Source organism: Eublepharis macularius, chromosome 4 (assembly GCF_028583425.1).
Source record: "Eublepharis macularius isolate TG4126 chromosome 4, MPM_Emac_v1.0, whole genome shotgun sequence".
Taxonomy (NCBI): domain Eukaryota; kingdom Metazoa; phylum Chordata; class Lepidosauria; order Squamata; family Eublepharidae; genus Eublepharis; species Eublepharis macularius.
In genome coordinates, this window is record NC_072793.1 from 120267659 (window position 1) to 120280407 (window position 12749).

Consider the following 12749-nt stretch of genomic DNA (forward strand, 5'->3'; position numbering starts at 1 on the left):
GTACCCAAGTAAATTGTACCCAGTAAATTGCTTTGTACTCAAGGTGTGCTCATGCTCCTGGTCCCAGAGCAATGATGTAGCTTTTGCAGGGAGCCCTGCTTCCTGAGGGCCTGGCTGAAGCACACTCCCTTGCACTTGCCCTCCAGGCACGCCTCTGCCAGCCCAGTCCTGGTGGGCCACCACCACAGCAGCCTCACTGGTTCATTCGCAGGGCAAGGTGGCAGGGCATTGGCAGGCTAGCTGGCCACTCCCCCAGTGGTAGGAGGCCGGGCAGGCAAGCGAGCAATAGAATTCTGGATTCACCACAAGGCCAGAGGCAGTCTTGCTGGACTGGACTGGGCAAGTGGCAAGCTAGCACTGGCGGCCCACCTTCCATGGTGGGTGAGACAATGAGACTGGCCTTGGTAGGTGTTCTCCCACTGCTCCTGCACACACAGCTTCATGCACAAAACTACTGGACATTTATATATCAGTCTATTTCATCCCACCCACCCACACACAGTCTGAGGGACAGATTTGCATCTGCCCTCTTGAGATTCAAGGACTGAATAAATCAGAGATGAGACAAATGGGCACATGTATGGGTATCGTTATTTCTGGGACTGCAGCAGGGAGCTCCCTCACTTCTCTGGACCAAAGGGGCTCACTCTCCTTTTCCCACCACAAACCAGTTTACCTATAAGATTTCCAGTTACAGATCAGAGGCTTACTGATTGTACCTTCAGTTTGAGTTTAAGACTATTTGGCACTGGGCACCTCAAAAGCTAGGGTAGGATCTTCCATTAGAGAAAAGCTGACAGCTCAGAGATTGCACTGCTGGAAACTTCCACCATCCTCTTGAAGCACAGCTGGGGAATCTGCTTACCCGTTCCAGCAAATAAACTTGTATTATTTAAGCTTCAGAGCAACCCTCATTCCCACAGATAAGCTTGTATTATTCTACAGCACATTTATCCAGTCACAAAACTGCAATCTTGCTGAGTCAACTCGAGATAGAATTCCTCTGCCTTGAGTTCAATGATAGAAGAAAGGCACAATGTAGAAGAAAAAAACAATATTTATTGTATGAGCAGCACGCTAAATGACATTATTGCTTTTCCTTTCCTTTTAATTATGTTTCTGGCCATTATGCAAAATGTTGGTTATTACTTTTCTAGCTCTTAATGGCTGAGAACCAGGGTACTGAAAGGATCATCTCCAGCCGTCCAGCTCCAGCCTACCAGTTAAGATCTTCTTCCCAAAGCATGTTCTCTGTCCCCTGACATTCAGAAGTGATTTGGGTGTCAAACTGAGACAGGGCTTCTTTGTTGGTGACACTTCACCTTCAAACTTGCCTGTGATTGCTGTCTTTTTAAGTGCCAGGCAAAACATTGTTTAAGACTACCTTAAAACAATGAAATTAGTCAAATTATACTGGTGATGAACCAGATCCTGTGTACCCCCTCCCCACATCACTCATCTAGATCAGTTTGTAAAATTCAGGCCTTTGGGGTTGCAAAGCTAACAGAGGAAACAGTGAAGCGTCACCTTTTCTCACTGCACCCTGAGTCAAACTTCTTTAGTAAGTTTGTGAGATAACAGTGTTGCCGCTGGCAGTTTGGTGCAAAGTACACAGGCCATTTGTGAAGGACTAATCGGTAAAAGAAAGTCCCTTCTTCACACCAGCTGGAGCTCACCACAGACATTAACATGTTCTGGGAGGACTACTTGGCTTACAGTAGGTGCATCTCTTTTTGCGTATGTTCACAACTGATAGGAGAGTAGCATGAATAGGTTGTTTGCATGGGCTTTTCTGCTTATTTCCTCATTTAAGGAATAAATCAACATTTCACAATACATTGCAGGATTTTTTCATTACTGTCTAACCATGCTATATTGTTGTTGCTATTATTATTATTATTATTATTATTATTATTATTATTATTATTATAGTACTTTTTTCTTAAAAAAGAGATGTCAGTGCTCATGATGTTCTCCCCTTTCAGCCTAAGTCCCGAATGCCCAAGGGATACTCTGCAAAGGGGTGCTGGTACTCTGTACCAGTGGTTACCACCTGAAAAAAGCCGCAACAGTTGTTGTCATTGTCATCATCATAGTAGTATAGTAGCAGTAGACTCTGCAAACACTTAAACTCAATTAAAGAGGGGCCATCTAATGAAACCAATTCAGCAATCTGTTGTAGCACAACCATTCTTCTGATCATCATGCCAGTCAGGTCAGTACTTTTACAGCGTGTTGTCTCAGAAGAAGGAAGTTGTACTGTTGTACTTGTGTGCAGCCTTCATTTCCTTTAGCTGGACTCATGCACACTGTGCTCCTTTGTCTTTGACTGGAGCGAGGTCACGCTTTCCTAAGTCGGAAGAAAGTTTGAAACAGTGCAAGCAGCAGGCTAGGACACTTCTAAGTATGGCAGGTGTCCTAATTATGCCAGCTAGCCTCTGGACAAAAGCCTCACCCTATATCTCACTTACAGAGTTGGTCGTGTTAGTCAATTGCACTTAATATAAATCAGTCTTGGGACACGTCAAAGCCTAACATGTTTTTCTTCTACATAAAACGTTTGGGAATTAGAGCCTGCTTCGGCAGATGCATGTAGTGGGTCATCTCTACGCAGTCCACATGCCTCGGACAGAGTGGGCTCCAGTGCACCGAAGCTCGTGCTGGAATAAAGGCTTCTTAATCTCTGAATTGCTAAAAAGCTCCTGTTTTGCTTTGCCGGTTTCTAAATAAATTCTTGGTGTGATCTGCGGTGCAATCTGGCCTGTGTGTTTCAGAATTACTACATTTCAGGCAAATAAAGGTTCAGATGGCAGCCGGAAGCAAGAAAAAAAACCTGGGAATTCTTCAGTAAGAAAGTGTGCTCCCCCCACACCGGAACGTTGGGGCTATTTCTTGAAAAGTGCCTCCGAGTAATTTACGATTGCCGGGCACGATAAAGTTAATAGCAAAGAACTGATACCTCGGCTATTCTCGAAGAGAAACACTGAGCCGGTTCCTCGCTTCATTTCCCAAAGCCTCTCAGCCCTTTCCCAGTCTCCACTCCCCCCGCCCCTTACCATTTGGGCCAATCACAGAAGACTCAGGAGGCTCCAAATCCTTTCCGTTGTTCAAGCGTTGCCTGCAGCCATTGGCTAGATGTTGAGGACGACACGCTGTCGTCACCACTCTGGCTCCTCCCTAGTTCTGGCAGCCACGTAGTGCCCTCTGCAGCCCACCAGCCGAGGAGTGCGCTTGCGTGTCTTTGTCAGGCTGAGGTGTCTCAGTGACAAGCTGGCAGGAAGTGGCGCCTGAGCAGGAAGGAAGGCTTCTGGGAAACGCTCACAAGGGTCCCCTCAGCATCTTGACTCAGGTGTATCCCCTCCCTCCTCCTCCTCCTCGCTGGCATTGCTTTTCCTTCTCCCTGAGGAGCTTTGCTTCTCTCTCTTTGCCCTGGCTAGGTTTCCTCTGCTGGGCTAGAAAATTTGATCTCCACCTCCTCAGACTCCAGGAGCAAGATGCTGAAGAAGTTTGATAAGAAGGATGAGGAGTCGGGTGAGTGTGCATCAGACCCAGTGCAGAGCAGGGACGTGGAGATGAAGGGCTGTGTGCTTGGGAGGGCTTGGCGTTTAGGGGGTAAGGAGGAAGCTCCCACCGCAAGCTCCAGCCCTGCCTGGTTCTGCCAGTTCCCGGTTCAAGGGGTGGAATCCTAGTTATAAGCCCAGTTGTTGTTGTTTTGTTGTTATATGAGTCCTTTCTATGGCAAGGCTATGTGGCAAAGAGGCCAGAAATAGGTTATGCTAGCTGCGTGTAGTTGTATCTAGTTTCCTTGGTGACTGCTTCTACCAGAAAAATCTGCCCTAGCATTAGTATGATATCATTGCAGCTAGTGCTGTGTACATTTTGTGAGTGCTTTTTAACAAAATGTTATTCAGGTGATAACTTCACACTGTCAAGCGTGATCATGATATAAAGATGGTAGTGGATTGCCTGTTGTCACAATTGCTTTTCGCTGTGGTCAACATACTGGTTGCTCCAGTAGAATATTGACCATTGGATGCACATGATGCCATTACAAGGTTATTGCTTTGGAACAGAGCTGGCTTGAACGTGTATGTATTTCGGACTATTGTAGCTGATGCACATTGGTCTCTCTGAGCCATGCAGCATTTGAAGCAATGTGGACAATAAAATCAAGCAGCTGAACTACTGTCCTGTGCAATGAGTTATCTTAGGCAGGGCAGTCTCCATACTATTCAGAATGTTATTTTCAGAGTGAAGAACAATGCCATGGTGATACAAAATTTCAGGGTTCCTATGAAATTGTAAATACTTTTTTTATCTTGCTCTTCCTCCAAGGATCTCAAAGGGGTGTACATTCATCCTTATTTTACTCTCTCCTTCAGTGCAATCCTAAGAACACTGTCTTGGGAGTAAGTCCAGCTGAATAGAGCAGCATAGGGTAGGATTCTGAATAGACCTGAGGGTTACACTGTTACGCTAACAGCAGCCCCTGTGACTGATAATGCATAGCTGGCACAGGGTCTTCCAGAGACCTTCATGGCAGTGTGGGAATTTGAACCCAGCTCTCCCTAGTGAACACTAACCACCACACAACAGTGGCTCTTAACTACACTGTAGCATTTGCATTGTGGTTATTACTAATTACATTTTCAACCTGCTCTTATACAAATGTCTGGTTTCAAGGGCTTCCAGCTGACTTTACTGAGATATGCAGATTATATGGCTATCCATCTTTCTGTCAAATCTTAAGGTACTAGCAACTCTCTCCCTTTATCATTGTCCTTCTGGAAACATTATTAGGCTGTATCACCCAATGTAAGAAAGGAGATATTTGCCAACATGTGAACACTGTGTGGGCTTAAGGGAAGAAATTGACTCCAGATATGTGTAATACACCCACCTGATACCCTTAGTCAGTCACGTCTCCAGGAGTTGTGCTTACAGTATTCTACACTGTCCTTCTTTAAAGTTTACCACAAAGTCATGGCCATGCTGCAAAATCTTCCTTTATGTGCCCTAGGTGTGTTATTTTTGCAGAATGATCTATATCCCAGTATAAATATCTACAAAATTATAGGAAAGGATGCACATTTTAAATGTTATCTTCATTTAATTTGAATTATTTCATTTCATCATTGTTGCTGTTCCTTTTGTTACCTGTAGCAACATTTGATCTTAAAGGAAGTATTAATATGTCAGATTTTCTGTTTTATAGTAATATGGATTAAATGCATTTGTATAGTTTGGGCTTTGCAAGTTTTGTTTGACTGAAGAGTATTGTTTAGTTTCGATTCTAATAATATCACATTGTTCTAGTCTGACTTGCAGATGTGTTGTCTATAAATGTTACAGGGCGTTTAAAAAAATCTTCTTTCGTTTCTATTAATTATATTCCCCTTCCTCTTTGTGTCTCGTTTGAAGCTTGTGAGCTATTGGCAGGTTTTGTTTTCAGTTGTTCAGTGGGAAGCACGTTACACTATTTATAAATACATTTATTTATAAATATGAATACATGATCTGGCTGCTACTTAGAGAATTTTTTGAGGTTTAGCTAAGTAGGGTCAGCCCTGATTAGTACTTGGATGGGAGCCCAGCAAGGAAGACCTGCTGTGCAGAGGCAGGCAATGGCAAAGCACCTCTGAACATCTCTTGCGTTGAAAAACTTATCAGGGCTTGCCATAAGTCTGCAATGACTTGATGGCACTTTACACACACAGGAAAGTGTTTAACTTTTTCTCCTGTCCTGTGGTAAATGGCAATGTTGTGCAGTAGTTCGCGTTGAGCTAGAAGACCCAGGTTCAAATACCTATTAGCCCTTAAGATCTTGGACAATACTTTTTCTTAACCTGATTCATATATCTAAATCATTATAAGGATAAGATAGATGAGAGAAGAACTACGTATGTAATCCTGAGTTCCTTGGGGGAAGGGTGTGATAAAACTCTGATAGTTGCAAGGTTTTCTAGACTCAAGATTATCTCAGAAGCTAAGCAGGGTCAGCCTTGGTTAGTAATTGAATGGGAGGCCTCTAGTGAAGACCAGGGTTGCAGAGGCAGGCAATGGGAAACCTCCTCTATTGGTCTCTTGCCATGAAAACCCCAACAAGGGGTCACTATAATTCAGCTATGACTTGACAGCACTCTCCACCACCACCGAGTAGTATAGTCTACAACCCCTTTACCAAAGGATCGCTCTGAACCATTTCCGTACAGCGTGGTCCTATAAGCTAAGTAAAAAACCCCTTCTGAATAATTGAGTTTCGCCATAGTTTGCGGAAGCCTCGAGAGTGGGAACTTTCCTGACCTGCATGTAGAAGGTCCAAGGTTAAACCCGCAGCAACTCTAATTAAAGTATTTTAGGAAGCAAGTGTGGAGAGAGATGCTATTCTGCCTGCGTCTTCAGAGAGGCCTAGGTGGACCAGTGGTCTGTTTTGGTTCCAGGCATCTTCCCATGTTTATGTCCAAAAACAAGGGCAGAACCTAATAAGCTTGATACTGAGAAGAAAAGGGATGAAATAAAAAAGGCTTTAGATATGTGAAGTTTCAATTCCACACACACCCCTCAATCATAGAGATTGTCAAGCAGTATTTCCCAAACTTTGGGTCGGGATTCAAAGTGGGTTGTGAAGCTTCTGAAAGAAGAGAAAGAGAATGGTGCAAGAGGCAGGAGCTGCCAACCTCCCTAATGGCGGCTCCTGCCTCTTGCACCATTCTTTCTCTCCTCTTCTTCCTTGCCAGCTTTTCGCAGTCTTGCCTTGCCGTCCCCCTCTGTGACACTGAGGGGGGGAAAGTTATGTGGCAACGAGTGACTTTACAGTAGTACCTGGAAGAAAGAGGGGGGAGCTGTTCAGCTTATGGAGAAGTGATAGGAGGACAGAAAAAGGTGTGCGTGAGCTTAGGCTTTTTCTTGGCACTGCTCCTTCAAGCAGCCTGACTTCTTGCCCAGCCCTCTGTCGTGCCTCACTGCCCTCTGCCTGCTCTGGGAGATGTACTGCACTGAGCCACTTGCCACCCCACCCACCTCTTTGTGGACATCTGCCATCTTCCCACATCTCCTCAACTATGCGTCTCCCCTTCTACCCACACTTTCTCAATCTCTTGGATCAACCCTAGATGGGTCAGCAATTCACCAAGTAAATTTGGACTTATGAGTCACCATACCAAAAAGTTTGGTTACCACTGTTGTGAAAGACTGTTGAGAATGATCTCTGCCTTGCCTCCAAATGAGGCCTTCTGACACTCAGCCAGTTAGCAAACTAGAGTGTGAACCTGTTGCTATGCTGCCTCCCCAAATCATCATTAAGTAGGATCTTGGGGTGCTTCTTCAGGAGCCATCACTGTCTCTGGGGAATTTATTATCCCCCCTTTGCTGGGGTTCTCCCAGACAAATCAGTTACCCAGGATTTCCATTCAGTTGCATGTAATGAAAAGTCAGGGTTAGAAATCAGGCAATATTCTCAACTTTATTTTTAGGAGGCACATACTCCTAGTGTAAGATACAGGAGAGTCCAGCATGCAGTCTAATAAAATAAAAGAAACATGAAAATGTTACTAAGAGAGCCAAAGTTCTGTGCATTGGGATCCTAGGCAGGAGCCCACAAGTGGGTGCGCAGCTTTACATGCAGGCCTTACACACACAAGCATGTATGCACACACACACATGCATCCAAAAGGTCAGTCCTTGTTCAGGGTTTTCCACGTGTGTACCAAAGAGACATTAACCAGTCTGGGCTTGGGGCCAGATCCACTTGCCCAATAGTGAGGCATTAACTCATCAAAAGGATGCAGGTCATAAAGGGAAGTCATTTGGGATGTTATAGCCTGTTCCCAACCTGGGAGATTCCAATGGGCTACTTTATCAGTTCTGTCTTCCCATCGGCTTACCTGCTCCTCATTCCATGACAGAGATTAAAACTACTATCTGAGCTAATCTGAGCTCTGTTGGTGCCAAGGATGGTAGCTGATATTCCATGCCCTGCCCAGACCATCATCCTCTCTATTTTTCACCCTGTCGATGGACTGGCTCTAATTGTTCACAGCATCGTCCAGTGTTTAAGATCCATCTGATGACAAGGACCTTGCATGTTAGAAAGCGCAGACTATTCTGGGCACTGCCACGCTGAAAATTGTGGAATTCTCTCCCCAGGGAGCTTTGTCTGTCCCCTTCTATCATTGTCTTCCACCAGCAGGTGAAGAGTTCTTTGTTTTGTCTGCCATTTCCACATTGATTCTCATTAACCCTTCCTCCCGTTCATGTGTGTGTTTGTGTTCTGTTTTTAAACGCTGTATACATTTATATGTTTTTAATTTTGTTTTAAAGTTTGCGGGCCTTTTTGCCACCTTGGGGACCTAAGCTGTATGGAAAGGCAGCTTAAATAAAAGTATAGGGTTGTCCTGGGCAGAACTGTGTGGCTTGTCTGATTCTGAGTGACGGCTGAACCACCACGAGGTGAGGGAGAACTGGCATTCAGTAATCAACAAGTGCCTATTCCTAACCAATTTCAGTTCACACGCCTAAAATGGACATGTAATAAACGCTAAATGTAACTATGTTTTCTGTTCTTCTCATCATTCCAGCTGTAGTTGCTGATGCCTTTCCTTTAGAAAATTGTTTCTGTTAAACAGACTGAATAATGTCGGCTGTTGTCCAGCTCAGCCACCTATGAGCTTTGTACCTAGTCAGAATCCTCAGTCATTACAGAATTCAGTGTTTTTGTGTTGCAGGTGGGGGTTCCAACCCTTTCCAACACTTGGAGAAAAGTGCTGTGCTGCAAGAAGTAAGTGCCTTTAAAATGCTGCTTAAAAACTGCCTTTTCCCCATGGCATAAGCTGAGATCTTATTTGCACACCTCTTTGCTCACAGGCTCGAGTATTCAATGAGACACCTATAAACCCTCGGAAATGTGCTCATATCCTCACCAAGATTTTGTATCTGATCAACCAGGTAATGAGAAGCATTGTTTTTAAATTGACACTCGCTTCTTCTGTAGATGGAACCTGTCTGCTTGTTAACTTTGAATGGCTTGTACCTTAACACGGAATTGCTTGGGGAAACTGCTGCTTCAACAACCTCAGAAGCAGGTTGCAAACTGCAGGGTAGTTTTGTCTGTTTTTCCTCTGGGCTGGCGGGGTGATGAAGTAGGTGGCAGCTGTGCGTTGTCTTTAAACAACTCGCACATTGTAAAAGTAATTCCTTGTGGGTAGGCAGTTGGCCTTTGCTGACCTTGCCTCTCAGCTGAGGTAAACGATTGACATGAGCTTCTCTCTGCTGCTCAAGGCAATTGCTGATAGTGGCTGTTGTGCTTTTTCTGGAAATACTAAGGGGATTGATTTTTGCCCACTAGCACAGTCATAATCACAGTTGCTAGTAATATTTTTTTCCATTCCAGGGGGAACACCTTGGCGTGATGGAAGCCACTGAATCTTTCTTTGCAATGACCAAACTTTTCCAGTCCAATGATGTAAGCTTTGTGTTTATAACTGTGCACGTAAATGTCAACAGAGGGAGAGGTGCAAGAGTGTGGGGCTCCTAGCTTGAATAATAGAATTGTAGAGCTGAAAGAGACCAACAGGGCAGGGTGTTGGACTAGCCACCCCTTCAGTTCCCCAGAAGAAGGCAAAAAACCTCCAGGATCCCCCAGCAATCTGGCCTCGAGGAAAATTCCTTTCTGACCTGCAAGTGGTGATTGGCATTACCTGGGCATATAAGAAAGGGCCATGAGAGCCTAGAACTGGCTCATCCCTCCCTCTCACAATCTGCCTAAATTCATACTGAGACAGAGAATCATCACAGCTCTCGAATGAACATTTAGCCTCTGCTTAAAAACCTCCGAAAGAGGAGAGTCCACCAGCTCCCGAGGAAGCCTCTTCAACTGAGGAACTGCTCTGTCAGGATGTTCCTCCTAATTTTCAGCTGAAAACTTTTTGGGTTTAATTTTAACCTGTTGGTTCTGGGGCAACAGAAAATAACTCCACTCCATCCTCTCTGTGACAGCCCTTCAAATATTTGTAAAGAGTCCAGTAGCACCTTTAAGACTAACCAATTTTATTGAGGCATAATCTTTCGAGAGCCACAGCTCTCTTCGTCAGATGCATCTCACGAAGTTGCATTAAGTTGGTTAGTCTTAAAGGTGCTACTGGACACTTTACTCTTTGCTACTACAGACTAACACAGCTAACTTCTCTGGATCTTCAAATATTTGGCTATCATATCACCTCTCAGTCGTCTCCTCTCCAGGCTAAACATACCCAGCTCCTTTAACCTTTCCTCATAGGACATGGTTTCCAGACCAATGTATAGCCCTGCTCAACATCAACCAGAGAGCTGCTCTGACAAATGAATAGGGATGGCAGACCAAAGCTCCATGTTGCCTATACCAAATAAGGCAGCTGTAACATTCCATGCCACATTTGCTGTTCATCCACCACCTCTTTTGCCTCTTGGGTGGGCAGTTGATGGAACCAGATGACAGTTCTGGTTGCTGACCCTCTAGTCCATAGCTTTTTCTTTGGAAAGTCCAAGTGAAGAAAGTAAAAGTAGTGTGAAACATGCAGTTCCGCTCTTTCCATCGTTTTGTTTCAGCAACACCTGCTTTCTTCTCCGTCGTTGTTTTATATGCAAGGAGCAAAACTAAGCATTGCTTTAAAACTATTGGTTTAAATACTTGTCAAGAATCCATTTCCTTGAAAGATTACAAGGGAGCTCCATGCTTACTCTTATGCGATGGTATAAATGATAAATGCTTATACGAAAGATGGGAAAGAGGAAAGTGCCATATACTTGCGCAGCAAAGCCTCCTGTTTTACAAATGGTGCACAGCAGCCAAGAGATCACGACTGGCCTAAACCTATTGAGTGCAGCACAATGCCCAGTAGAGGATGCTGACTTACTGCAGAGCTTTCTGGATGGCTTAAGCAATTGTGCCTAGTACTCAGAAAACCCATTTCATGTTCTTAACTTCATAGAAAGATAGCTTTGTTGGCCTCCTGTTTTCTTTTTTTCTTCTTGGGAGAAAAACCTATATGATCTGTTTTGTGAATATTGCCATTTCTCCTGTTGTGGGAGCACGTGCTTTGCATGCCCAAGATTCCAAAACAGATCATCATTATTTTTGGTTCCCAAGAGCCTGGAGAGCTACTGACAGTCAGAGGCAGCAATACTGGGATAGATGGTCTGATTCCGTATACGGTGAGTTTTCATCTTCATATGTGCCCTCATAACTTCCTTTTTTGCCCAGACTGCCTTCTTTTTAGTGCAATTTTATACAGATCTCAGGGGGTTTAGACTAGAGTAACTCTGCATCAGATTGCACTGTTTTTCCCTTGAGATGATGTTTAGCATCTCATAAAACTGCAGAAAGAGTGAGTTGCAGATAATCGCAAGATTTGGGTCCAGTAGCACCATAAAGACCAACTAGATTTCCAGGATATGAGTTTTTGAGAGTCAGAGCTGACAAAGGGAACTCTGCCTCTCAAAAGCTCATACCCTGGAAATCTAGCTGGTCTTCAAGGTGCTACAGGGCCTGATTATTGCTCTTCTACTACAGACCAACACGATTACCCACTTGAAGCTTTCTTACAGTATAATCCTATGCATGTTTACTCAGATGTAAGTCCTATTGGATTCCATTGTGCTTACTCCTAATGCCTTAGGGATTGTCCCCTTAGTTTCTGTGTGTTGGTGGATAAAGTTGCAGAGTTAAATATTAGTGCAGTGGAAATAAGTAGACAGACTCCTGTGTTGTTCAGCTCTAAAAAAATACTTGTACTACATATCAGGGAAAAGGGTACATTTGGTAAGAAAATCAAGAATAGCTAACTGCTAAATAACTCCTACATCTCTACATTTTGGTGATCAGACTAGAAGAGAAGAGAGACTGGACTGCAGACTGAACAAAGAGCAATAAAACCCTAGTATATGTTACTAGTTAATTGCCCCCAGTAAACTAGTTCATTCAATAGACAATCCTAGAGCCCTTCATTAAGACTAAAGACCCCCCTTTCTATGGCGAGAACTTTTACTGGACAGCTAAGTGGTCCTGTGCTAACTAGCTATCTAACTAAACAAACAGAACAACATTTTTTTCATGACTCAACGTAGGACGCTTGCTAAAATTCCAATACTATGCTATCAGATGCAGCCTCAAAAGATGCAATCTCAAAAGGAAAATGGTTAGGAATTCTTGGGTATTTCAACAGCAGTGGCAACATTATGCCTCACCAGCAGTCTTGCTCCCTAATACTCTTGTTCATGGTTCTTCACACCAGCCAACTCTCCGCAGAATGTGTTACCTGACCATCAAAGAGATGTCTAGCATCGCTGAGGATGTCATCATTGTAACTAGCAGGTGAGACTTTAATTAGTTGATCTCCCTACTTTTTAAAAAAATTGTATATATTTCCTCTTAGCTTTGCAGGGTTGGCAGCATTACCTACGGAGAATTATGAAGGTGAATAGCACAGATGGTGAGAAGGCATGAGGCTATTTAAACACAGATGCTGAAGATTTAATAGCTGAGTCGGATCTCTCCTGCCCACTTTTGATCTTTCTTCACCCTCCAAGCCACAATTTCTATGGATTTTTCAGTGTGTTCTGTCTTAAGAAGGGATGAAATGAAACATTTTAGCTAAAGTTTTACAGGTTGGTGGCCTATCACTGTTTTCAGGCAAACTGGAACAAGTTGTTTGCATGATCTGCCACTTCAGGTTTGTAGATGCTGACTGTTTGGCCATAAAGTTTTGCAGTTTTTA

General features: G+C 43.9%; 1 protein-coding gene across 2 annotated transcripts in view; it reads left to right on the forward strand.

The window, feature by feature from the left end:
- Positions 1-1621: 1621 nt before the first annotated feature.
- The window catches only part of COPG1 (COPI coat complex subunit gamma 1), a 37781-nt gene continuing 26653 nt past the window's right edge, over positions 1622-12749 (forward strand). Inside the window, exons 1-6 of one of the 2 annotated variants that reach the window (XM_054976824.1) lie at positions 1622-1717; positions 3438-3531; positions 8724-8776; positions 8863-8943; positions 9389-9460; positions 12267-12346. In XM_054976824.1, the coding sequence (XP_054832799.1) occupies positions 3495-3531; positions 8724-8776; positions 8863-8943; positions 9389-9460; positions 12267-12346 (323 nt within the window). In that variant the 5' untranslated portion in view covers positions 1622-1717; positions 3438-3494. The remainder of the gene's footprint in view (positions 1718-3437; positions 3532-8723; positions 8777-8862; positions 8944-9388; positions 9461-12266; positions 12347-12749) is intronic. The other variant, XM_054976826.1, reaches the window with a different exon arrangement.